At 43.8% G+C, this 27309-nt stretch overlaps 1 protein-coding gene across 3 annotated transcripts; it reads right to left on the bottom strand.

Moving 5' to 3' along the window:
* Positions 1-3242: 3242 nt before the first annotated feature.
* On the bottom strand, positions 3243-23394 carry mtmr11 (myotubularin related protein 11). 3 transcript variants are annotated; one of them, XM_068324624.1, is made up of 17 exons: positions 22942-23394; positions 16776-16845; positions 12885-13021; positions 12694-12763; positions 12447-12586; positions 11977-12061; positions 10120-10267; positions 9811-9898; positions 9316-9404; positions 8536-8663; positions 7760-7838; positions 7593-7663; positions 7021-7193; positions 6734-6904; positions 6385-6603; positions 5534-5854; positions 3243-5258 (listed from the first exon to the last, which is right to left on the bottom strand). In XM_068324624.1, exons 1-17 carry the CDS (start codon positions 22996-22998, stop codon positions 4809-4811), a joined length of 2496 nt encoding a protein of 831 aa, XP_068180725.1. In that variant the 5' UTR covers positions 22999-23394; the 3' UTR covers positions 3243-4808. The 3 variants fall into 3 exon arrangements, with proteins under 3 accessions (XP_068180725.1, XP_068180726.1, XP_068180727.1); XM_068324625.1 differs by lacking the exon at positions 22942-23394 and adding an exon at positions 16913-16971; XM_068324626.1 differs by lacking the exon at positions 22942-23394 and having other exon boundaries at positions 16661-16791.
* Positions 23395-27309: the final 3915 nt, after the last annotated feature.

The following is a 27309-nucleotide window of genomic DNA, read 5'->3' on the forward strand; positions in this document are numbered from 1 at the left end:
GGAATGATGATGATGATGATGATGATGATGATGATGCTGTTATGAGCCTCAGGAGGGAACAGATAAACCTCCACTGGTGCAGCCGAGCAGCTCAAATAAGATCCTGTTCTAATAAGTGTTCTTTATTTAATTTCTATCTAATATGATTCAACATGACTGATGTTTAAGTACAACCACACAGTGTTGCTATGGGAGTTTACTGGGTGGTTAAGCAATTTCTATTGCTTGGCGCCATCTAGCGGTTATGTCGGGTGATGCTTCTACAAATAATTGACACAGGTAGTCCTGGTAGCCTTCAGAATTATTAGAGCAGCATGACGGGAAACATGTCCTCTCATGTATGAGGCCCTTATGGTGAGGAATCAGCTCTTAAAGGGTTCTTAGGGACCAAACTGGAACTCAACCCCCCCACGGATGCAGCATGAGGCCCCCAGGGGTTCCTAAAGACTGGAGTCATCAGTTCTCAGCCTCCCCCTCCTGTAGAACCACGTTCCAGAAACCCACTTCAGACCTTAAAATGTTGGTTCTGAAAAGCTTCTAGGGTCAGACCGCTGGGGGACATCCCGTCATGCTCTGAGCTTCCTCCTCCTCTTCCTCTCCTTCTCTACACATTCATGTGTGTTGGTAACTGTAATTCTTCCTCTGAGTACTGATATGATGATAATAATAATAATAATAATAATAATAATAATAATTATTATTATTATTATTATTATTATAGTTGTTATTGTATATTTTGTAGTGATGCTTTTAATATAGATTTTATAGATTTTAATGTATTTATATATTTATTGGTTTTTGAAATACGCCCATGTTTAATATTATTATTATTATTATTATTATTATTATTATTATTATTATTATTATTATTATTATAGATGTTACTGACGTTGCTGTCTCTTCTCAATCTTTCTCTGGATCTAGACTCTAGAAATCTCTATTTCTGTCACCAGGGGTTATTTTGGGAGCTATTTCAGGCTCGTGCTCCACTTTCATTGGTTGATTCCGTCTGATTGACGCAAACCTCAGCTGCGCCTCTCTGCGTCCGCTTTTACGCCGCTGCTGTGGAGGAAGAGGAGGAGGAGGAGGAGGAGGAGGAGGAAGAGGAGGAGGAGGACGCGACGGAACAAACGCGCTCAGACGGACGCGCCGAAGCAAAGCGGTTGTTTACCTCCTGTCGCATGCCTGCAGATGATGATGATGATGCTGATGGTGATGATGATGGTGGTGATGATGGCGCACTCATCTCATGATCATGTTTGAAGTGGTGTCGTGGGAGGGGGGGTGGTTCAGGATCGCTGTTATTGTTTTGCGCTCCAGTTAAAGACATTCGGGGGTGTCGCGTTTTTCCCAAACACAATGACGCGCGTCAGAACGCAGCTCCGTGCAGTCCGGATTTTACCATGAGAGGATCCAGCATGGATCTGCTGTGGAGGATCCTCGCAGCCATCAGCTTCGACTGCTTCAAGGATTCATCGTTATCAAGGTGAGCATCGATCGATTAATCGATCATCCCTCGATCATCGATTGCTCTTTTTTTTTTTTTTTTTACCTTTTCTTTATCGTTCAAAGGTTATCCATTAGTAAATAATGATCAGTTTAATGATCTTTGCTGTGTTTGGAAAACGTTTCAGTCCAGATGACTCAGAAATAGATTTTTTTTAATTTTTTTTAAAGGAGGAAATGTCACCCTTCACTTCACAGTTGTTATGACAACAGGTTTTTCTGCTGTCATTATGCGCGCTTATTATTCCCCAGCTTGTCTTGTGTGGAAATGTTCTCCTGACAGAACCAACCACCTGTCAGACCCACCTTTACACTCTGTTCCTCAGGGGGGGGGGGCATTTTTCACAAATCTGGACATCAGATAAAGACATTCCTGAACTGAACGTATGATCCAAATGATTTTATTTAACATAGATATAATTGATGGCATCAACTGAACTGAATCGGTCCTTCCTCAGGTAAATGTCAACAAACACGTGTCTTCACTTCATTATTGAGGGATCAGGCGGCCCCACCCTCGTCACCATCAGGTCTAGTCCTACCGGTTATTTACGTTGCTGGAAAGTCGTTGCATCAAATCTGTTATTAGTGTGAAAGCGTGCAAAGAAAACCCGATCCCAGCTGGTGTGAAAGCGTCTCGGGTGGAACGACTGCATTGCGTTTGTTAGAAGGCTTATAGATTGCCTGACTGTATTTCTTTTAATTAAAAAAACTTCCTTTCTGCTTATCTGGTTAAGGGGGTCGCCACAGCGATGAACAGCGGTCGCCACAGCGATGTTTGTCTGGAGAAGTTTTTTATGCTGGATGCCCTTCTCTTCCTTTAAATCTCAATCTGAGCTCCGCATTGTGTCGACGTCTTGTTTCCAGGTCTCCTACCAAGCAGGGCTCCAGCCAGGCCGGCAGCCTGGAGAGCAGCTCCCTGACGGGGTCCCTGTCCCTTGGCCCCGACCTCCCCCACTGCCAGTGCTGCATCTCCTACGAGGCGCGGCTGAAGCGCCTCTCCTGCGGCCACCTGTACTGCGACCCCTGCTGCGACCAGATCGTCAACCTGGCCTTCGAGGACATCGAGGGTCTGTCCGACTACCCCTGCCCCATCTGCAAGTCCATCCGTCAGCTGGGGGGCCTGGGCCCGTCCTCCTCCGGGTTCTTCTGCAGCTCCTACAGCGTGATCCCGCAGCAGCAGCACCTCACCGGGAAATGAGCACGGGAGTCGGTAGGAGGGGTGAACCCTGGTGGGACGCCGGGACGTTTCTCTGACGCGGACTCGACCTAAAGGACGCGTTACTCTTCGTTTCCTGCTGTTATTTGTGGTTTTTAAGGTGTAACGTGAGAATGCATGAAAATAACATCCGTTTTTGCCAAAATTCATCCTCAGATGATTTAAAAAAAAAAGGGAGGCTGTCTCTTTATAACTCGCCCCCCAACAAGGTGAACCTCATTCCCATTTGTACCAGCGTGCAGGCTTTCTAACGGCTGAATTAAAAGCTGATCAGTTTGAGACAGCAGAGCTGCACGCCTTCCTCCAGAGGTACGTTTCCTGTCAGACGACTTCACACTTTGTACGCTTCCTGTTCGATACGGAAGCATTTTTGCACCATGTGTTTTATTCTGACTGTACATATCACGCGTTTTACATTTGAATTCTACTGTACAGCGCCATGCTTCTTTGTAAGGTGTTACGGATCACAATGTAAATATTTATTTTGTTAAGAAATAAAAGTTTGTGAGGATGCAGATGTTTTTATGAACTTTTTATTTATCAGGATCCAAACATGCTAATACAAAAAAAAAATTAAATAAAAATGTACATCTGGCAAATGGATGTGGTGTTTTTGTACCAAAAACATGAAATGACACAAAGACGTGACGCAAATATTTTACATCTGACGGAATAAAGAGGAGCTTGTGTGTGTTGTTTTTCTAGGGGAAGACAAGCGAACGCATCACACCTAGAAAGCTGTGAAGTTGTAACTGATGTCATAAATATTTACAACAATTTAACAATTCATTAAATGCTATCAAGTGAGGTACCTTTTGGCATGAGAGAAGCTTGTTCAAAATACATAAACGGTGCAATTTTCATCCGTCCGTGGGAGCGGCGCCCACATCATGAGAACAAACTGCTTGGATTTAAAGGTGCAGGACCAGATGCACGTCTTTGTGCTTCAAACAGAACCAGTCACTTCCAAGTCCTTGACCTAAATGCTGGCTGCATACTAATAACACCGATGTGCAAGGGGAGAAAAAAAGAAAAGAAAAAGAAAAGGTCAAATGAAAAGTAAACGCAGGAAGAAATCAGCTTCCTTTTTTGCTGGTACCTTCTCAAGATACGCTGATTAGAAAGGCAGAATTATGTTTGTGTTTCCATTCCATCCCAGAATTATGGGAAACGGTTCAGGAAACGGTTCAGGAATCACATTTATCTACATGTCCGACGTTAACGGACCGATAACAGTCGACGACACCAAAAAGATGATTGTTAAGACAATTCTCTTCCTGGAGCCCTGAAATCACGTCGGTTCCTGACGTAATACTATCACCACCACGACTATGGATACTATGGCCTGTCGCTGCTCCACAACATGCATGGAAGAGGAGAGATTTTAGAGCGTGACCAAAATAGCTCTTGTGCCCTAATTTCCACATAGAAGTCGGCGCTGGAAGCACCTCCAGCTAAAAAAAAATACACTTTGAACGTGAAAATTATTGAAACAAGGCGCTAAATCTCTGAAGTTCAGATACAGAACTCAGGAATGTGTCCTCTACACATTAGGACGAAGACTTAAAGGTCTAGCTGAAAGAAACAAAACAAACCAAAACGACACACAGCTTGAGCAAACAGGTCAAAGGTCAGACCAGTGAGGAGCTGGTGTGTGTCCTGAAGGAGCCCCCTTTATCGCAGCTATTCATAACCCCCCCCCTCCCCCCAGGCGGTAGAACCTCCAGATAAGAAGCTGAGAATGGAAACGAAACGTTTCCTGAAGGCTGACAGCAAACGTGTTTCTGAACTGAACTTATTGCGAGACGTGTTTTAAATAGACTTCAGCCCTTGTTGTGTTTCTGATCTGATCGCTGAAAACTGAAAACTAACTTTGTTTTTTTTACAGGTTTGCTAAACAGTTGTCACATCTTTTAAATACAGTACTGACGACGAGGAGCGGAGGCCGGAGCTCACGCTGATTATTTCATACGTGTGTTCCTCTCCAAACACGACGCTGGTGACGTCGCACAGGAGGGGGCGGGTTCGGTCGCCCCCTTCCTGGATCGGAGCGGTACGCATCACGTCCCAGAGCGCCGGGCCCTCAGGAGGCGATAGAGGGCCCGTTGCTCTTGGGTAGCTTGGCGTTGCTGGGTGTTGGGTAACAGCGCTTCTCAGGACGGGCCTCCGTTGCCGAGGAGTGTCCGAACAGGAAGGTGTGCTTGTTGCCGCCGCCGTTGTCTTTGTAGCTGGGTCTGGATGGCGGAGCCGACGCCGGCGGGGGCCCCCTGGAGGTCTGGCGGTTGGTGGAGGTAGGGGGAGGCGCCGCTCTGGGCGCCGCCGTGCCGTGAGGCCTCTGAGCCGGGAACAGGAAGGTGCCGTTGTTGGTGTTCTGGTTCAGGTTGGTGTCGCTCCAGCGCGGCTCGGCCGTCTTGGCGCCCAGGTGGGGGTCTGTCTGGGACGCCTGGGCTAGCTTGTCTTTGAGTTGCTGCACCTCGCGGGCTAGCCGCTCCACGGGGTGGGGGTGGTTTGCAGAGATGGGGTGGGAGAACGCCTGAGGGTGACACACACACACACACACACATTATTTCTTCTTCTACAGCTCCTTTAGAATGGATAACCACACGCCCACACAGCCCTCCACTGTTCTTTATATCGCCATGGTGACAGTGGCAGACGAGGCTGTTGAACAGACATCGCTACGCCTGTGCACGCCCATATTTGGACGTGTTGTTCCGATTGATCGCATCCAAATTTAACGAATGCTCCGTGGAGGATGTCGCCCACTCCATCCAGCCAATGACACACAGAGACACGCCGCCAACGTACCTGTGCGTGAAGCGCCCCCCGGAGGTAGCACTCCCTCCAAAACCCCATGCAGGGCCCCATGAGGAGGGGCAGTAGAGGTTCGTAGGTGTCAAGTGGTCCTTGAGTTCCGACGGTGGAAGTGAGGCCTTGTGGGAACTCGCTCAGGGCCCAGGCTTTCAGCAGCCGCTCCAGGCCGGGCACGCTTTCAGAGGACGCCGCCCTCCGGTGGCTCTTCCTGTAGACGCCTGAGCCGCCGCTGCTGCGCCACGGAACCAGGTTAGCGGGGCAGGAGAAGGCGCCGCGCGAGAAGAGGAAGACCGAGCCGGGGAGGGTGTCAGTCAACTGCGCAGGGAAAATTATACATAAAAAATATGAAAAAAAAGGATAAAAGAGTTAAAAACTGTCTTTTGCCATGAAGTATAGAAAATATGTTGTGAAATTATTTCTGTAAAATAACCATTTAACATTATTATTTGATATTTTACACCCCTTTTATAAAAGGAGAGCCACGAATCAGAAAAAATGTAGGTTAAAAAGCATCAATCTGGTCTCGGTGCTCTTAAACCTGGATGCATGTCTCATGGTCACCACTAGAGGGAGCAACGGCTTCATGCAAAGGAAGTGAAACACTTCCTACAGCCTGGGGGAGACCGCGTCATGTCCCACTTAACTTCTCTAATTATATCTTATAATATACTGACTAAACTTTTACCTTATTCATCACAGAACACAAATCCAACTTAAGTTTGTCTCAAAATAACATTAATCAGATCCATCCAGAGACATGAACATCTCAAAGGGATGCTGTGTGGTGTAGTGACGCTGAAACCAGCAGCTCCCAACATGGAGCATCATGAAGGGGTTGTTCGTACCCTGTGTGTGTCCGGGTTGGTGTTCAGGTTGCCGTTGAGCAGCGGTTGCAGTGGCGGCACCGGGGCGACGGGTTGGGTGAAACGGTCTCGCCTCCGTTTGCTGTACTGCAGGGCCCAGTCCCAGACCGGAGGCAGAGGGGGGTCGGACGGATCGGGGGAGAAGTCTGGATGCAGCATGTCTCTCCAGCCGTTGACGGGCGTGTAGGACTGACCAAGGCTCTGGGCAGCGAAGGGGAAATAGTTTTAATCCTTATTATTACAGACCCAGCAATAACATATTTTTACATTTTAATTTCTTTAACTGCCTTTAGATTTCCAGAAGCCAACAGTCGCCCCAGGTGTCTGATACCTGTGAGCGTTTGCATCTCTCCCGCTGGCAGTTGGCCAGGAAGCTGGAGAAGAGCGGCAGGTGGACGCTGTCGTGTAAGGCCAGCAGGAAGTCGTCTGTCAGCTGGAAGCGAGCGGGATACTGGGACAGCAGCTGCCAAACACAGTCCAGGAAAAGCAGGAAGACTGGAGCCTGCAGGTACAGCCAGGGGGGAGTTGCTATAAATATCACTGCTAAAACCACACCCACTATTTAACGTCCTGTTGTTGCATAGCAACCAATCCGCGTTAGCCGTGACGACTCCCGACCTCCTCCTTGTCGTTGTCGCGGTGGTAGTTGAGGCGGCTGTTGAAGCGGTGGCCGGCCATCACCCACTCCTTCTGCACCAGGCTCTGGAAGCCGTGCTGGGTCCGACAGTGGGGGTCGCACATCACCTGCACCAGGCTGGACACCACGCAGCTCAGGTCCCGGTCGTCAGGCTCTGTTCGCGTCAAAGCGGGACAACAGGGATGGTAAATATAAAGCAGACAGTATCGATTAAACGGCCGGAGCCGGAAGCGGTGAGGCGACCCGACCTGACCACATTAGCATGAATTCATCAGAGTGATTGATCGTGTTGGATCAGTGCTTTCAGATCTGCAGACAGAAATGGTCCTTCCATCGTAACCATTACATCTCGACTTGACTGTAATCCACACATTTAAACAGAAACAAAAACAAGGAAGTCCAGCAGCCGTGTGTTAAACAGCGTGTTGTACGGAGGCCTACTGTCGTTGGTTTATAGCTGCTTCAGGGCGAGCCCTACTGGGGGATTGATGAGAGGAAGGTGTGATAAATAATGAATGGATAGAATAATACGAGCCCGGGTCATGTGACTCACCTTGCAGCGCCACAGTCAGGTGACCGCCACGAAGCAGGCAGGCGACCTCTGAGGCCTTCTTCAAACAGGACCTGGAGGGGGACAGGAAGGTCGGTCCATTCAGACTCATCTGATCACAGTGATTGACAATCACACCTAAGCTCAGTGTTGAGATGCTGAGCTTCTACCTGGTGTAGTCCAGCCAGTGAGTTCCTTCCAGGGTCGACAACCATTTGTCATCAGGCACCGACACAGATGTGGAGATATCTACAGACAGGAAGCAGGAAGATATTTATAAAGGAGCAGGAAATAAAAGCACATCATCAGCGTACACGATGTAAAAACACAAGTGTGATCAGAATCTTTGTTCTCTACTATTTACTGCACTTTACCAAATAGAGCTGAATGCTCACTTTCTGACACTTCCATCTCCATTTCAGTCCTCGCATTGACAGAATAATGTTAACAAAAACCACCATGTGACATTTTCATTTTCTAAGCGGTTGTTCTGAAGGTCGCCTGTAAGCCAATCAGACGCATTAGAGCGCCAGTTTTTTTGCAGAACCGTCCTCTGAGACAAAACACAGACCTGACACGTGTGAACCGTGATAATCAGAGACCTTCACAAATACTATGTACAAAAGTGAGAGTGTGAGAAGGGTCAGCGATTCAGAGGAGCACGAGTTTTATCAACACTTTGTTGACCCAACCCAGGAATGTGCTGTGTGTGCCAACGTGACAGAAAACACACTAAAGACCATCCAACAAAGCCTGTTTCATGAACGCAAGACCCAACGACCTCCCAGAGGAGTAATGATACTTTCTGAAACGCACATTGAATGGAATAAAAAAAGCAGGAATTTTATTTGTTTTTAAGGTTATATGCTTTATTCTTGGCGCTGTGTGAACATACGTGTTTGCTCAGGTGTGGTGTGTGACGTGTGGATTCACGTCTTCTCCTCACCTCCCAGACAGAGCGCCCGAAGGCGGCTGTGTGCCAGCTGGACGTCGGCAGGTGAGGGCAGCTCCTCCCCCAGCTCCACCACCACACACAGAGAGGCCTGGCACCCAAACAGGATGGTCTCCAGGTTCCTGCAGAGAGCACAGCACCGTTAGCACGGGACTGGTGTTAGCACGGGACTGGTGTTAGCATTGCTACACGCTGATCAGTGAATTTAATTTTAGAGCATTGGACAGTGTTTTGTGCCTTTGAAAATCTACCAAGGTTTAAAATAAAAATGATATTTTTAATGTTAAACAGCAGGAAGTCATTAGTGTGCAAATGTCTTTTAGCGTCACACAATATTTCTATTTAACACGTAGATATGAATCTCCAGGTGAAGGCAGTATTTTCTAGCACAGCCTCCCTTTGTGTTCCTCTCCGAACACGGTTGAAGGAAACTCGTGTCATCACCACTGATCTGTATCAAAGGCAAACTGTGTGTTAAAGATAAGCCAGGCTGGGGCAGTGGACACACACACACGGCCGTGAAATGAAGGCACTATTCTGACTTCATGCCTTATAGAACGCTGAAGTCAATCTTCAGTGTGAAGCCGCTCCAACAGCTTTGAATATTTAGGTTGTGACCAGATGCTTCACCTGATACACAAATCTCTACCTCCCCTCTAAAGGACGATTTGAATAAACTGATTGAACTGCGGTGACAGAACGATGAACGAATCAAAATAAAACTCATAAATGTGTTGTGAACGCACTAGAATCCTCTGGATCCCACAAACACACCTGATGTCATCTTTCTCGTGGTAGATGTTGTTCTGGAAGCTGGCCATCCGCAGCAGATCGCAGCCTCGGGGGTGTCGCCAGCACCAACGCTTCAACACAAATCACAACGTCTCCTTCTTTAAGAACACGTTCCACATGGATCAACCCCCCCCCCCCCCGGAGGCGCTGCGATTGCGTTCATCTTGTCATTTGTGTCACAGGAATGTTAAGAAGAAGAAAACTTGTGTTTGTTTTGGAAGCCGGTGCCTCATTCTTTTAGCACAAAAATCCAAATACAGACTAGTTAAATAATTTGCATTAATGGCTCCAGTGGAGAGACTCGAGTGTTTTGTTTGGTTGTTTATTTCGTTTAGTTTTATTAAATAGGGACATTTTTGTACGTATTTTACACAAAGTTGAAAAGAAAATCCTGAAGTACTTGATAATTGCGTTATTAATTGGACCGATCTTCCAACTGGTGAAGTCAATATGCTTGTCAGTACTGAGTGCACTCACAGGGATGCGTCCTTCGTTGAAGTGGGCGAAGCTTTTCTTTAGCTCTGTGTCTAAAACCTTCTGTGGAACCACGATGTAGCGAGGCAGACTGAGAAGAAGCACAAAGAAGGCATCGGATTGGTTCACATACACTGAATAGTTGAATAAAAGGTTGAATCGTCTTGCTTTATATTCTCAGTTTCAAAACTGAGCTTCTCAGAATTACTGGTCGTTGACTTATTTATTTCAGTGTTTGTTTCAGGAGACAATCAGCGGACACGTGGGGCATCAATTCCACACAAAGGCGCTCCCTGTCCTGCGTGGATCTACCTGGTGGACATCTCAAAGCGGTCGTTGACCGAGCTGACTCTCCAGCCTGTGGCCCCACACCGCTCCAGCTCTTGCTCCCAGTCTGAGGAGGACTCATGCCAGTTCATGTGGGTGTCTCGGCGGCGGTTGCTTAGAAACTGCTTCATTTCTGGAGGGAGAAAGACATCAGGTACTTTTTTAAAAATTTAAAATGAATCAAATAACGATGAGCGCTAAGGTTTGCCTTACAAGGAAGGATTCCAGTTGGCAAAATAAACGTATGGACTCTACCTCCTGAGTTTTCAGGGTAGCAGTAGATGTTACCTTCTTCACAAGGTACATCACCATGGCAACTTGTACTGCACATTTGATCTAGAGCAGGTTATGTCAGAAATAACAGATAAAAGCACCACCTACTGAAGATCCTGGTGCTCAGATTCTGACAGCTCTACTTTATGAATCTGTACTTTGTGAATCTGATTATGTACAGGTCATGACCCCTACTACCCCGGCTCTGATTGGCTGAGCTTGGTTTGTAACACAAGCCAATCAGATGTAGAGTACAGTGGGTCATGATGTAGTTTTATCTTTACATAGTGAACCCATATTTCAGATACACCTCATCTCATCACCTTTTCTCATCCCCTCAAACGCTTTTTGGTGGAGATACTTTTATTATTATTTTTATTTATTTCATTTTATTTTTAGTACTTTTATTACTTTTACAACATCTTTCAGTTCCTGACATTTGTCTAATATTATAGTTAACTCTTCTTTTAATAAAATACGTTTCTGCACTGCCGTAAAATTGTACATTGTTTTTTATTCTACCTTTGCAGAGGGAACACACGTGTGTCCAGATTGGGTTGACTTGGCCCGTTGATTACTAACAATGTGAGCTTTTTCAAACAAGATAACATAAATATTCTGAGTATTTCCAAATCGTAGCAGAGCCCCCGAGTCCCAAAACCAAAAGAAAAGCAGCTGATAGCGACTGGAGATAAAACGTTAACGTGTCGCTGCGTTCCATTCCGCAGATGTAAAGCTGAACACTGACCTCACACATGACACACTTGACCCCTGGGCCGGAGTTGAAACGTGGGTTATGGAAAGACTTCTTTTAAAGGGGGGGGGGGTTGCATAATTTATCAGACAGCTGACATGTCATCGCTCGTCTGATCAGCCTAGCATAGCATAATGTACTGTATTGATTCTATTGATGACAGAACAGCCAGCGGCTGAGAGTTTAATTAGCGCTTTAAAGCTAAAGGCAGTCTTTTTACAGAAAGCAGGTCGCGTTCTTTCTCTTTAAGAACACAGATTAGGTTTCTTTACGGCGTGTTTCACTCTGTGCTTTTTAATCACTGACCCGATCGGCCCTCGATAACTTTAGCGAGCCTCCCTTGAATCCCTGGAAGAGCTCTACTTACATCTGAACACGCTTTCAGTATTCAGGCTTCAAGTGTTGCTGACCTCAGAGTGCGTGAGCCTCATAAGTTATTGTTGTCTGCACAAAACCCTGCTTCCTGTTTAATAGTCTCTCGAGTATTAAAAGATGCAACACAGCATTATGACGGCCAGGCAGGAAGTAGAATTAGAGACAAGTAAAAATGAGTGTTATTAAATGGGTAGAAGAGGCTGTGGGTACGTTCTGTCCCTGGTGCTGCTGGGTGGAAATCCAAGTGAGAACAGATTTGAGGAAAGGATGCCAGGAGCAAACTCTGGGAGTCAACACAAGATCTACAATTCTAGATATTCATGACTCACAGGTGCAGCTGCTTCTCACTTTCACTCAAATGTAATTTCTATGAATATTTCTCACATTGAAACACATACAGGAAGGACTGTACACACGCACACAAACACACATTTACTCACCTACGCTTCCAAGGGCTGCATTTTGGAACGATAGAACCGATCCTGGTTTGGGAGGCTGGTAGGTTTTGGCGATGGTGTAAGTTATCTGAGGAGGGAAGCCAGAGAGAGCCCATCAGCATGAAAGGTCATCAGCTTTCAGCATCAATGCCCTGCAGGGTCAGATCATCGGTCTGTGCTGCAGATCAGCTTCTCCAAGCAGAGTTCTTAAGGCTCTGAGATGATTGAACAACTCTAGGACAGTAACAAGAGCCTCCAGTCCACGACAATACATTCTAACACACTCAAATATGCACATGTATTAGCAAATCTTTAGATTAAACCTACAAAAAGGGATTTAAAGTTTGATAAACAAACTTTAACTCTTTCAAAAATACTTTGGGTATCGGTGCACGTTCAGTATTCAACCTGGAGTCAGAACTAGTGATGCACAGGAAGCGATCGGTGGTGGACACACACACACACACACACACCTCTAGCACTTGCGTGTCAGGAGTGAGGCGGTCAAACAGGAAGCAGACGACTCTCAGGTCTCTGCAGTAAAGCACCAGCTCCTCAGGAGTGAACTTCAGTGACGAGTTCGAGGTCACCAGCTTGGTTCTGTTTGGACCCACTGCGACACAGGGAGGAAGAGCTGGCCTGGTTAAACGCTTCAGGCAAAAGGATCGAGAGCAAAACGAGTTGTTTATATGTAAAAACGTAGCTTTAGGTTTTACTCACCAACCACTACCTTCTCTATGGAAGCCAAAGCTACATCATGGTCTCCCAGGAGCACTGGATCTGCATTGTCCTGCGTCAAGAAATACATTTTAGTGTTGTAATGGATATTTTAGCATTTATTTAGCATTGTCAAATGTTCTTCATTATTCCTGTCGTGTTATACGTCAGTAAAGCCGCTCAGACAGACTCACGTCGGGTTTGGGGCCGTCCTGGGGCACAAAGGCCACTCTGAAGTGTGTGCAGAAGAGGGTCCCAGAGAGCCAACCTCTTCCTTCCCTCGCTGTCAGCTTCTTTCTGACCATCACAGCCCTCTGAAGCACACACTCACCTGGCACCGAAGGGAAATAATGTGATTAATGTCGGTCAGGTGGGGGGGGTTACAATCCCGTGCTTTCATGTCTGATAGAGTTGCAGGTCTGTGTTTGTGTGTGTGTTTGTGTATGTGTGTGTGTGTACACGAGGGGCTTCTAGCGAGGATACATAACAGGAAGTGAGCAGAGAGAGGGAGACGGCGTGAAGGAAGTTCACTGGGGCTACTGGGAGTGGGTGTAACAAACACCTTCAGATGCCACAACAGACGACTGGTGAGAACAACAAGGAGCCTATAATTACGTCAGAATGAAAATACAAACTTCCAATACTCTTTAGTGACTTGAACTGTGCTGTAAACTAAAATCTTCCATTTACAGATTAAATAAAATAAATAAAATAGTTTCCTGTGTGTTAAGATGAGATGCTTTATGTGTGCAGGACTTTATTGGAACGACAGGAAGAAGAAGCGTCTGACATTCCAGGACAAATCTTACAAAAACAAAACTTTTCACCCACAAAAATGTCCCGACACACACACACACACACACACACACACACACACACACACACACACACACACACACACACACACACACACACACACACACACACACACACACACACACACACACACACACACACACACACACACACACACACACACACACACACACACACACACACACGAGACTCACAAAGACAAATGATGGAATAGTTTCACCAAAACACAGCAGTGAGAAAGCACATTTATAACATTCTCCCACAGGAATACAAAGGCTATGCCAGCTAGACTGTGGGTTCCCATAGCAACAGGATAGGGATAGGGTAACCGTGGAGAAAATGGCCTTTTTGTCCACGACGAGGAAAGTGTTGGTCAGGACGGACAGTAGTGTGAATGTTTTGGTTTTTCACTCAGAAGTGGATAAAAGAGGCGAGAAAAAACGTAAAAAGCATTCAGGGGAAACACAAATTCCTTCGCCACACATGTGGCGGCGACCGACACGGAGCTCAAACTGACAGCAGGGCTGCTGGACGGAGAACGGTCTCTGAGGAACGCGACTGCCGGCTCTCAGCTTAACGGATGGTTTCTGAGATACCAAAGCACCAAACAGGAAGCAGCCATTTCTGCACATGAAACACTTGTTTATGCACAGGAAGACAAAGATTTGCTTCCAAAACCATAATTTACAATCACAGAAGGAGAGTTTAAAACCTCACGGGTGTGCACTATGATTATGTTTAAACCCCGCAGCCTCCAAACGCACACATAAATACTGTGTTTGGGTTATCAATGAAAGCAGAGCAGATATGATGTAACTGCTTCAGGGCAGCGAACACAAGGGACCTCTTGTTAAGAGCTCGTCTTTCAAACGACAATCTGTGGCTTTGCATGTCTTGTTTAAATGTCTCCCCTGGGTGCAACAGAACTGAAAACATTCATGTAGCCGGCAGATTTTTTAAAACGGAGGGAGAAGAGAAGACTGGGGGGGGCGGGGGGAGAAAACAGAGGCTTCTCTTTTGGAGAGATTTAAGAGGTTTGTGACAGGTTCTCCTCCAGCCCAGCGCCAGAGAGAAGGAGGCGTTTATGAGAGAGTCGTCCTTTAATCAACTACAATCTGTGTAATGTTCTTCCTTCAGGGCTCCAGACAAGAGTTTAACGACGTAGCTGCACTAAAACAGCACTCGTAGCTTTTATTCAAGGTGATTAAAGTCGAATTATCCAGCCCTTTAAAAATCAACAACAAATTGAGGATAAACATCCGTTGCCTGTCTGTGATTGGATGTGAATTTGTCACCGATGTTTGGGGTTTATTTTACATCGTTAGCTACTGACAAAGCTAAAAGAGAACGGGAACACAAACGTTTGGCTACTTTTCACACGTCAGCGACGGTTTGCAGGGCAGACTGACCGCCAAAATAAGTTTATTATCTGTATTTGCAGAGTAAAAGTCCCACAAGCTGCTCCAGTTTGGGACTTGGCAAACAACACCTGCACCTCAAATAATGCTGACTCTTAAAATGGAGGAAATCCATTCAGTCGCTGAGAAAGTGCTTGACTTTACATTTTCAGGAGGAATGTGTGATCCAGTTAAGCTTTTGAAAAAGTCCACCACCCGAAAACGCTTGTAAATTCTGCCGGTGCATAAAACCTCTGAGGTTTGATTTTTTTATTTCTCCACGTCGACTTTAAATGTGACTTTCCCCTTTAACGTTTCAGCGGCTCCTGTTGACGTTGCGGTCGCTGGCGTGGATGTGAGGAGAGAGCGGCCTAAAGCCTGCCTGAGAAAATACAGCTGAGAGGGATCTGAACTACACGCAGCCTCGGCTTCTGGTGTTTGTGTCCACATTTGTTCCTCAGGATGCGTGCAGAACGAGAGGTTTCTGACTTCCTCAAGCTATTGTGAGGAGAAAATAAAGACCTGGAAACCCTTCTGGACCGGGTTGGGGGTATTCAGATCTGAAACTGACAATGCAGACAAGCAGTCTGTCAGTCTTTGTGAAATTACAAGAAATAGAAGCATTTACAAAGACGAAACTATGACACACACCTCCAGATGTGTTATTTTGATCAAATATTATAAAGAGAATTTAATTCCTTTGTTAATAATTAGATTGGAGTACACACACACTGAAGCACTGCTGTCATGTCCATCAATCAGTGAGGTACAAAACCAATTGACAGCTTTTTAATCCAACAGTAACATAAGACTGTGCAGAAAAGGGACGGTGGATTTGCTCTAGAGGGGGTCCTGACCTTTCGGTATTGTGAATAAATGGACAGTAAACCCCTCCCTCATTCAAAGCATTGAAAAGGGACATGATCCACCTATGGTTGTGTGGAAGCGTCTGCCCTCCCGCAGTCCGGCTCAGTTTCTGCAGCCTCCGTGTCACATGAGAACAGCCGACGGGACGACTTCTGCAAACGTGGTTAGAATTGTGAAATTCCTGTGTTGTTTTTAATTTAGGAGTGGATCCAATTGAAGATTACACATAATTTAAGTTACCCTCAACCCCACAGACATTGGGTTTGTAAGTGTTAAGCGTGTGGCTTTCAGGAGGCCGGTTGACAAACGACCCGTCCTTTAGCAGCGTTTGGGAGAAAGAGAGGTAGAGAGGGAGGCTGCAGGTGCAATGTGAGCCTTTTCACGCTGACTCACGACTCCATTGTGTCCGAAAGTGAACTTGTTCTCACAAATTGTCTAAACACTTACTCGACTGCGTGCTGAGACGAGGGATAGTTTTCCGCCGCCTGACAAAGGAATCCATTTAAAAGACATATCCAAAATAAAACAAAATGCAACGCTTACAGCAGGCTAACAGGAAGTAGCTATAGTTCACAGAAGACCTACCACAGGTCATAATGGAGAATGAGAGAAGGAGGATTTTCCCTCCCGTCTTTAAAACAAGTAAAGGAAAAGCTGTGATTCTGGAAGGTGGAGAAAGAGAAGAAAGAGGAAAGGGAAGGACGCCTGCAACGGTTTTGGAGAATTAAATGACACAAAAAGTAGGAGGGGAAAAAATGTGAAGAGTAAAAATAGTTGGCATTTCACAATGAACCGTTAGCGGCTAAGAATAGGATCGCTGGACCAGGAAAGAATGAGAAGCGTTATGATGTAAACTCACTGTTGGAAAACAACTTAGACCAGTTTTTTACCTGTAATCACAGAATTTGTCAGCAAACTGCAGCATCAGGTGAGTATTTCACATCCCGTTTGTAAGTTTCCCATTGAGCACTTCTTATTGTTAGCATTTCAAAAGCTCGATCTTACCCGGTAGGCATCGTAGGCCGAACACATCTCGACTCCTAGAGTTCACCCCACTCTGACTCAGCATCCTCTCCTGTTGGCGACACACAGACGTCTAATGATTAGAGGAGCATTTACATTTCGACAAGTCGTTTTCTTACCGTGATTCAGACGAGAAATTGAGCCCTGACACGCCGACAGATGTGGTTAGTTCTTTCAAAATTACAGCTATCGGTTGCCTCAGTTCCGCTTCCACGGTGTTGTTAAAAGAAAAGACGTTGCAACACGTTTCTAAATGTGACGCCATCCCAACTTTATTGGAACTTCTTGCTGCCAAATTCTAAATGTGGATATTATTTTCAAAAGTGACTTTGTACTAATTTCAACTAGACATAAAGCTTCAGCCATTTGCAAATCACTGAATACTACTTTATTTTTTACATTTTACACAAGATCCTAATTATTTTTAGAAATTATCTGGAGAAAGAATTCTAAATTTGGTCAATTGCAAGTCAAAAATACTCCAAACGGTGATGAAAGTGATGTTCAGTTCAAAGGAATAATACTTTATTTCCTCCTCATGTCCACAGACTCTAGACAGTTTAGTAGAGAAATGGGCCAGACCAAACAGAACTCACTGAACACGGGACAGAACCGAAAGTCACCTCTGGTCTTGTTGATTGTATTTAAATGACGGCTTTGCCTGCTTCTCTCATCTGGCTCGTCTCAACGGACTCGTTTTCAAAGACAAAGAAACAAAGCCAAACCACACAATGCTCCATGATTCCCAAGTTTCCATGTGGATGTTTGTTCCTTCTTTTCCTATAATAGTCATGAGGTCTCGTATACTTACAGACTTTTCTGCAAGCACAATCCAACCCCAACAGAGGTTTCTATAATCAGACTGTGCTCACTAGCACATATGCTTCCACTTTACTTTGCTACTAACACCCCCCCTTGGTGAAGGCCATTTACATTTATCGGCTTGAAATCCCATAATACACAAAGACCTGCAATGTGAGAGGAGGATATGATTATACAGGTGGTGGACAAGCCTTATAGTGAGACCGAAAAAGAGTCAAGCCTTGAGTGGACATCCAAGAAAACTATACGTTGTGGAGCCTCAAACGTTTGGCTCAGCAATCTCTGGTTGAGTTTGGCCCACAATGAAACTATTAATCATGGTTTCAAGGTTTCAAGGACCAGATTTATCACCAAACACTGGTTTTACTTCCAAGTCAGCAATGAGTGCAAAACATGATAATGAATCTACTCAGTCATCAGAGTTCTGCTCATGAGACGAGAGTCTCGGAGCTGAAAAAAAAAACAAAAACAGAACGTTTCACAAAGAGGACCTTTGCTCCTGGAAAAGGTAGTAAACTCACACCTATTCACAGCTGCCTGTCTTCACTGCATGTGAGATCGCCCAAATGATTCTTTAACTAAATCCCAAAATCTGCCGTTTGCCACTGATGGTATATCGATGGAGAGACGATGCGACGTGTGAAACACTTTTATGTGTTGATATCAAGGTATCTATGATGCCGAGGATGTAGCTCAGTGGTAGAGCCGGTCCCAAACTCGGATAAATGTAAGAGCGTTGTTGCAGGAAGGGCATCCAGCATAAAAAACTTTCCCAAACAAATATGGACGTTCATCTAAAATGTAAAAAGGATGACAAGCTGTGACGACCCCTAACGGGACAAATCGAAAGTTAGTTTTATGGAGAAAATAGTTTAGTCATATAGTTCATATAGTTAATGTTGTTGTACAGGATTCTGTGGTAGATAAAGTCACCTAATGTTTTGTGTTTCGAAACCTAAGAAAGATTTTTTTAAAAGCCAAAGAGAAACCTGGTTTTCTCCCAGATGTTTACAAGTTTTTTATGGTGGCCTATGAAGGACAAACCAAACACTGACTCTTTTGTTATTTAGCAGCCACTAAACCACACAGACTGGCCCTTCAACTCGTTAAATATTAAACACTAGAAGAGAGAAAAGTTGCAGAAAAATTCAACTTGGGTTAAGTGAGCTGTGACCACAGTCATAAAAACGCAGAATGGTTTTGATAAATCTGAATTAAATGAGCTATGCCTTTGATATCGCTAATAAAACTAGAAAAAGTGACTGAACAGCATGGACAGTTCTCTCTGACCTTTACTTTTGTGTTCATACAAAGATATGGTTTCAAAATATTACTGAACAAATTAAATGTAGAAAAAAGTTGTGTTGACAAAAACCAACAGGAAAAAAAGGGTTTCTTGATTATGAGGCAGGACAATACATTTTTTACAAGACAAACTTTCTGCTTGCCAGAATATTGTGCCTTTTATTTTCCATCTGGCTTGTGACTTCTCTCACAACACCCACAGAAAAACCACAGCTAAATTCCTTAAACCGTTTTAAGAACTTCAGAGGCCGTTAAGATCTCGTGTTTTTATTTCATACACCCTCTGAACATTATCAAGAAATAAAATGGGGCCTCCGGGTTGTGGAAGGTAAGTAAATCCAGTTAATGATATTGCAATGCAGAAGGGAAAGAACTTCACAGTCTGGGTTTGTGTTGTATGTACATAATGTGATAAGAATGATATCTGTGGAGCTCCAGGACTTAAACTGGCCAGAAATTCCCCCAGAGGTGAAGTCCCGGTCTTCCTCTTCTTAATTTTGCATTTCACAGCCAACAAAAGCAACAGACACAATAAAAATGGGAACAAGACACGTTCCAGGAATAGATTTGAAGTTTCATTTCTCTAATATCCTAATCCGATTAACCAAAAACACAGATTTCACTTTTGTTTTAATTCTGTCTTTCATTAGTTTTCTCCTCTCTGCTGCTTCTGTTGAATTTCTGCACCCTCCCTTCATCCTCAGGGCTGGCGTCCAAAGCTTATTGCAGTTTCCATTGCTCATGGCTTCCCCTCACTACTGCGGCCAGACTTCTGCAGTAAGCATGCTTGTTGTTGGGACTGGAACATAATTCTGTCTTTAAAAATACAGACTTAAAACTCACAAGACAACAGATAAGACCTCTTTCAGGACTGTGAGTCAATACCAAACATTCCTAAAATACTATTTTACATGAAAGAAATGTAATGAGACAGCATAACATAAAACAACAAAGCTACGTTTGCATCTTAAAAAATGGCGTCTAAAGAATAGACTTTTCAGTTCCACCCCGTGGACCTTTAGCATCCTTTGTTCAAATCGAGAATGTTCTCTCTCTTTTGAAAGCTATGCCCACTGAGACAGGGTCTGCTTGTGGCTTGGGGTAAAATACACAACATACTGCCCACTCTGAATAACAGGGCTGGACAGTCCTTTCATTTCATTGTGCTTCTCATATCCTCGCATGAATAGGGACAGTCACACGGCTTTGTGAGCTGGTTTGGAAGAAAAATAAGGACATGAGGTAGTTTTGCTAAACGAGGCCCAGTAATAACATTCAGACTATAATGTGATTTTTAGGTCTGACAGGACGTTTTCACTGCCTGTCAGAGGATTCAGATTCTTCTTTTAAAATGTCAGGAGGGCTGGTGACATTAAAACATCACGTCAGTCACAATGTGTGTCCGTCAGTAGTAATAGTTCGTCCACCTGGTCTCTGGAGCACAGTTGTGTCTCCAAACCCCCTCATGTTCTCATTAAAACTAAATCATTGCAGGGAGTCGGCTCGAATTCTTTCACCTCTGCTCTGAGGTCTGAGGCCCCACGAGTGAGATTATCAGAGCCATTCCACTGAGTCAAAACACACAAAGCCCCTCAAACCCAGACCTTTTGCAAGTGAATAGTGCTACTGGTTAATTATCACCCAGTGCCAGATCGATCTACCCTCTAATGGGGCCATAAATCTGCTCTGGTGTGAAGAAGAGCTCATTGTCGGGCTGCTTAAACAGTGGAAGCTCCGGGGCTGACGGTTAGCGTGACGTCTGGGGCCGATGGGAACGGGTGTGGGAGAAAACGCCGCTTCGGCCCACGACTATCTGGCTTTAATCTTCAGCCTCTGTGAATAGAGCTCAGATGATCCCTCCTGTGACATTTTTGCTTCTGTTGAGCTTTGTGCTGTGTGCCTTTCATGCTACCTGCTTCAAAGCAGACTGTGAGATGTGGATAGAGCAAAACCCAGGAGGATAGGCACAGCCAAAATAAACCACTATAAGCCTGCCATCCCATCAAGTCTGGGGCCTGAGCATCATTATGAGGTACTGTTTGTTTCCTGTCATCTGTCAAGAAGAAGCCCTAACATCTCCATGTTGACTGTGATTGCAGTAATTCCGAGAAACTGGAACACTGAAGAGCAGCCACTTAGCTGTTAGCTACCAGAGCTAACAAAGAGAATGGTGGTTGGAACCTTCAGTTGAATGTGCAAACATTTAATATACTACTCGTCTACTGCCTCAGGTTAGAAGAGACATTTTGTATAAATATAGCTACTGGTTGCATGGATAACGACACACCTAGTATAAGGTATCATGTTATGGTGTTAGTGCTAATGCTGCTGGCTAAACCAATCTGGAAGTGAAAGAAAGAATCCCAACTGGGGGAAAAAACTATGGATGAAGGAATTTAATGTTAGACCAGCATAAATTTTAGACCCATCAGAGGAATGCTGGTTCTATAAATCAGGACTCAGACTCCTCCACGCCATCAGAAGTGTCCTGAGTCGGTCATCTTGATTAAAAAAGGACTCTACTGTATGTGCAAACTGCAACACCACAGAATCCAGCTTTGACCCGGGATTAGATCCAGTTTTCAAAAAAAGGAGACTTAATACGGTCTCATGGAAGAGAAAAACCACAAGAGTGTGTGGGTGGCCCGTGCATATAAACACCCAGCCTGCTACTCCACACAACCACATCACGGGCTCTGCCACATCCTCCCCCCCGGACAAAGAAGGATTCCACTGTATGGGGGTTGTGATTATTTCTATGCATCGAACTCATAATTAAATTCAACTCCCCCTCCAAAACCCCTGTCTCCATGGCGACAACCAGATGTGCAGCGCGCATCATCCTGATCTACATTCCCCCCCTGAGGGCGGAGTGGATATGTTCCCGTTTCTCCCCGTGGCGGCTGAAAATAACAAAGGAGGTACTTTGTGTGTCTTTAATTTGTTTGAGAATCATTCTCTCAGGTGTAATTCTCTTTATTATCACACAGTTCAAAGATTTGTCCATAAGCGTGGCTGAATCTAGCAATCACAACAAAAACAATAACACACAGTTGACTGGAGACGCTTATCTGCACCAGTTGTCTTTATGTACAACAACATAATCCCATACCAGAAAGAAAACCCTTGCCATATGAAGTGATTAAGATTTACTGGCCTTTAATGACATTATGTACCCGTCACAATCATTATGCATCTCCCTGTTGTTCACAGGAGGAAACAGCAGCCCTGTGCAGCTCTGTCTCTGTCTCCTGTACAGATGCCAACCTCAGTAAAGCCCAGAAATAACAGGAGAGCGTCTCCATTCAACTCTCTGAGGAGAGACTTCAGGTTTCTAATTTTTGCAAGACTGCAAACCAACCTGAATGCATTTATAGCTCTGCAGGATGAATGGTGGATGGGAGTTTTCCTGTATCGTGACAAAAAGCAAAACTGGCCAAACTTTATCTGGCTGACCATGCAAATCAGAATCCATCCGTCCCTTTCCTATTACTGCCTGTCCTTGATGGGATGCAGGGATGCTGGAAGCAGCTGATATGACCGGGGTTTTATCACAGCAATGGAGCGTAAAAAAGCATTCACGTGTAAAGGCAGTTTACCTATAATGTACTGCATGTTCTGGGCTCAAAACCCAGGAGGAGGACCACGCAGATTCCAAACAGAAAGCTCTGGATTCCAGCCCACAGCCGACAGCTCCAACCACATCAACACTTGGAAATCATTGCATGTGAAACTTACATAACCGAGATAAATCTCTTTATGCTGAAGCTTTTACGACAGGAGTCATTCCCATCAAGATGCAGACGATTGAGATGTTAAAATGTGAAATGTTCATCTGTCAAAACATTTCATTTCAAAAGGAAAACGCATTCAATTTCGTCTACCAAGTGGAGGAAGAACAGAGGCATCAATTAAAGAACAATTAGTATTTTTACTCAGGCGTGTTTGTCAAACACCTAAATTGTAGTTCAATATTAAAAGAGTTAAAGCTAGGCTAGTCCGCTAGCTAAACCTTACCTACCTTGATATCTGGGAGCATTTGTCTCACTTTAAACGTCGTTTTAGATCCTGTCAACATTTTGAACGCCCCGACTTGAATGAATCACGAAGAACTGAATTAAATATATACTTAAAAATATATGTCGGATAGCGGCGGCTCAGTTTAGGGTCCTCCTCTTCCCATGTTTAGCCGAGAAAAACCCCCGTGAGAAAGCCAGGAGGAGCGGTCCCGGGTCCGGTAGCGGTTAGCCTGTATCACCGGTGGCTCCTTCAAATGAGCTGCGGAGAACTATTTGTGCTCTATTCATCGCTGACAGCATCCATGTCCCGACCTCATAAGTGACGACAGCACGCCCTGCTGAAAGCCGCCACTTGTTAAAGCGCTGTTATTAATGGCTGAGTCACTAACGGAGAGATGTATGTGTTCGCCTTTACTGCTACTTTCCTACCCATCGCGCTCTGTTTGTTTATTCCTTCGCCATAGTGAAACAAACGCTCGTGGAAAAAAAAATCCCAAGTGCAGCCGTGGAGTTTCTTAAAGGGACAGTACACCTGTAAACCTAAACTGACAGTGGCAGCCCGATGAAAGTTCACTTTCACGCGTTATTTGCAATTTCCTCCCCTTTTACGTGACACCTGAACGCATCACAATTTATCCCGGAGTCCATGATACAGAAACATTTGCTATATAGAACATAAAGACTATCAGCAAAATGTACCGGTATTATAAAATAACAAATATACATTAAAAGAAGTATATAAAGTGACAAATCATTCAGTGTAAATAGTTCAGTCGGACACAAGTGATTAGTACTTTATTAGGCCTTTGTTTATGTAGGTTATTTTTGTACTTTATACAACCTTTGGACTAACTAATTGTATATTTTATTCCTTATTTGCACACTTTTTTTCGCTTCTCATGTGTTTGCAGTCACACAAAACAGTGAGCTGTCAGTGAATCTCAATGCTCTCTGAAACATGACCTGTGTGGCCTTCAGTGACTTTTGGAAATACCTGCTGTCGAGAACCATCGTAAGTAAAATTTAAGAGTAAGCTTTGTCTTTTGTAAAACAGTAAATGCTCATTTTTGTACTAAGGTAACTGGTAGTTAAGTATTTTATATTGCGTTTGGTGCCTAGTCAGGAGTTTAACGTCTATGAAACCATTCAACCTTTGAATATAGTGTTTTACGTCTGCAAAACACTTCCGAAAAACAAAGCGATCCTGTTAATTGATCATAAATGACCTGTTTGCTCAGTGTTACCTGTTTTTTCTGATCCTTTGGCAGAGCTGCACAAGGTCTTGGCCTCTTCTCTCACAGCAGAAAAAAAACAACACAAAAAACACAGTTCAAAAGAAATTCCTTTAGGGCAAGAACAGGGAAAGGCTGAATAATCCGGAGCAGAGCTGTGTCCTGCTGAACAGGTGTGGAGACGGCGTCCTCCTGAACTATAATAGAGAGGTCTGGATTTTTACCACATGGGAAACTGTTCAATATTACATAAGGGTCTCCAATTTCTTTGATACATAAAACAGTCCCAGACACCGGGCCTTGCATCATCTGAGCTGCAGTTGTTCAGTGATGTATAATGCAAAAGGCTTATGGTAATGCAGAATATGCATGTTTTCATGAAATTATGTTTAAGCTCCGTGCTTCTCTGAATGATTTCAAGGTCTTACTGTCTCTGCGGCTCCACTTTAATCATGATGATGTGATACTTTGTTGACAGTTGAGGAAAAGCTTCCTTTGGAGTTGAGAGATATGCAACATTAAACCTGGAGAGGACAGATTTTCAAGTGACAGCCTGAAGACAAATACACAAATACTCCTGAAAACCTCCATCAGGAAGAACTGGTGAAAGTGTCACAATTATTAAATTCACATTGATTATATTGTCTGACCAAGAATTCAAATACCTAGAGGCTCAGATCGATTAAATATTTTAGAAATTTATAAGCTTAATATGATCGACTAATCCATTATTGATGCATGTAATACATCACCTGTCAAATGGTGTTTGGTTGGAATCCAATATGTTAGTGAGGCTTAATGTGTGAACTAATTGTAAGATGTGTGAAAACATCTTTATATCATTACGTGAATTTACTAATTGGATTGCATATCAATTCGATTTTATCATTATAAGCCAATGTAACATGTACATAAGTATGTGTGTCAAACACAGAAAAGAGTTGAAGCATGACATTCTTGAAATACAATGAGAATTTATTCAAACGGTGCAAAAAAATAATTATTAAAATAATAACCTAACATAAAATCTGATGTTCTTTCTATCCAGATTGCACTGTCACACAGCCTTGAGGCTCTCCTTTCAAAACGGAAAAAAACAAAACATTAAAATTATTTAAAAAACAAAACAAAGATCAAATTAGCAGGACAAATAAAATTAAGTTAAAGTAATGCACAAATTTGGTAAAACAGATCGCCATTTACATGCAACAGTTCCAGTCCCATACAGCTTGAAGTATTCCATGTTAATGTCACTGATGATGAATATTCTGCCCACACAGGTATTACAGTGTTGTACAATATATAAAAATATATCAGGTCAGCCGTGTTGAAAACTAATTGTGAGCCTTTCATTATCTGGTTTGGAGGAAACAGTCTGGGTCAATGAGAACATGTTACAGTCGTACTTTAGCATAGCACGAATTGGTGGTAAACAAGTAAACAAAAAGTCCAAATAAAAAAAGAAAGAAGAAACACACAAATAAAAACCAGACTGCTGGACAATTAGCAAGAATGAACATCCTAAAATGTTGCAACTAAACATTCCACGAGGAAACCTAGTTTAAAAAAAACTCACTATAAATATATATTCTCAATGGTTTCTTGTTAGATCGTTAAGGAAATAATTTTTAAATGATAGAGCCTCGAGTGTCACGAGCACCGTCTGGGAGTCTCCTTCCATAGCCAAAATGTCACTTTCTGCTAAACATCAATGTTATATCCCAAATCCAGGCTCTTACAAGCTCGCTCATCATCAATACCTGCTTTATTATCCAACAATATACATTCTTACCCTTTTAAAAACACTGTAAAACTTTGGGCTTACAAAAATAACTTGAAACATATTTATTCACTACCTCTCAATGTCTACTTGAATACAAAAAAATATTTTTAGCCTGTTAAATTTTGACGTTTTGAATGTTTCTTAGGCATCTGTTTTGAAAAAAAAACTGGTTCTTAAGGGGTTACGCACACATATATGATCACTTTATGGAATTTAAATGCTCGTGTATGGACAAATGTCAACACACACAAACACGGCAAATGCAAAAGGGTATATTTTGGGGGTAATAACATTGGAAAATAGTGTTTTATTGACATTAAAAGTCTGGTGTTATTGTAAATGCACAGCAAAAAAGACCTTTTGTTTTTCACCAGCTGTTGAAACATAGATAATATTACATCTTTGCATTACATAGTGTTGAATTAGCACTATTTTAAATTACTCCCCGATATTTTGGTTACGTTTGTAGTGTGGGTCAGGAGGGTCAGCTCCAAACAGTAAAGTAAAACAACAGCGCCCCCGACAGGGCAAGGCAGTGAAATGCATTCTAAATTGTGCTTTTCTAGACTTCAAGCCAAAGAGAAAGTTCAAACGAGTAGAGCAACTCAAGTCACACAAACTCCAAAAATAAAAATTCCACACCATGGCTTTTCATAGGGGATACAAAACAATTTTGCAATAGTAATAATAAGAAAATTTAAGTAGTCATTGCAACATTAGTACAACTAGAAACAGCCGCAAATTTGACATTATAGGGACAGAATGCATCGACTAGTTCGGAGCCTACGTCTAACTGAAAAGAACGCATTTCAAGAACTTCAATATGACTCAAAAACTACTGGATTGTAACATTTTAGGGCAGTAGTAGTAGGATCTGCATGCGAGGAAGCAAGCAGCAGATTCCAGACGTTAGTCTTGCACAAAGAACAAATAGGATCTTGATGCTAGGAGGACAAATGTTGGACAAGGCAACTAGGAAACTGAGATAGACGGTGATGCTGGCACCAAAAACGCTGTAGCTCTACGGCTACTGAATCCTTCAGAGAAACCCTTCTGAACCCGTTGCCCCAAACAGAGGTGGCAGTGTCTGCAGAGGTGACCAGGACGACAGTCAGACCGCTTCAAAAACCATAAAGAGTCTCGTAACTACGGACGTCAGGAAAGTGCTTGAATTTGTGCAAAAAAGGAAAATTAATTTGGTGAGACGAAGCTAGAAATCATGAAACCTCCTTCAGTAGAAAGTCAGAATTTGCTGAGGGAGAGCAAACAGATGTCAGACGACAAACGCATGACTAATTTTTTGCGTGGCTGAAACAGGAAGTTTCAGATTGATGATGTCAGTATGTGTGAATGCT

The sequence above is a fragment of the Antennarius striatus genome, chromosome 9, assembly GCF_040054535.1.
Source record: "Antennarius striatus isolate MH-2024 chromosome 9, ASM4005453v1, whole genome shotgun sequence".
NCBI lineage: Eukaryota > Metazoa > Chordata > Actinopteri > Lophiiformes > Antennariidae > Antennarius > Antennarius striatus.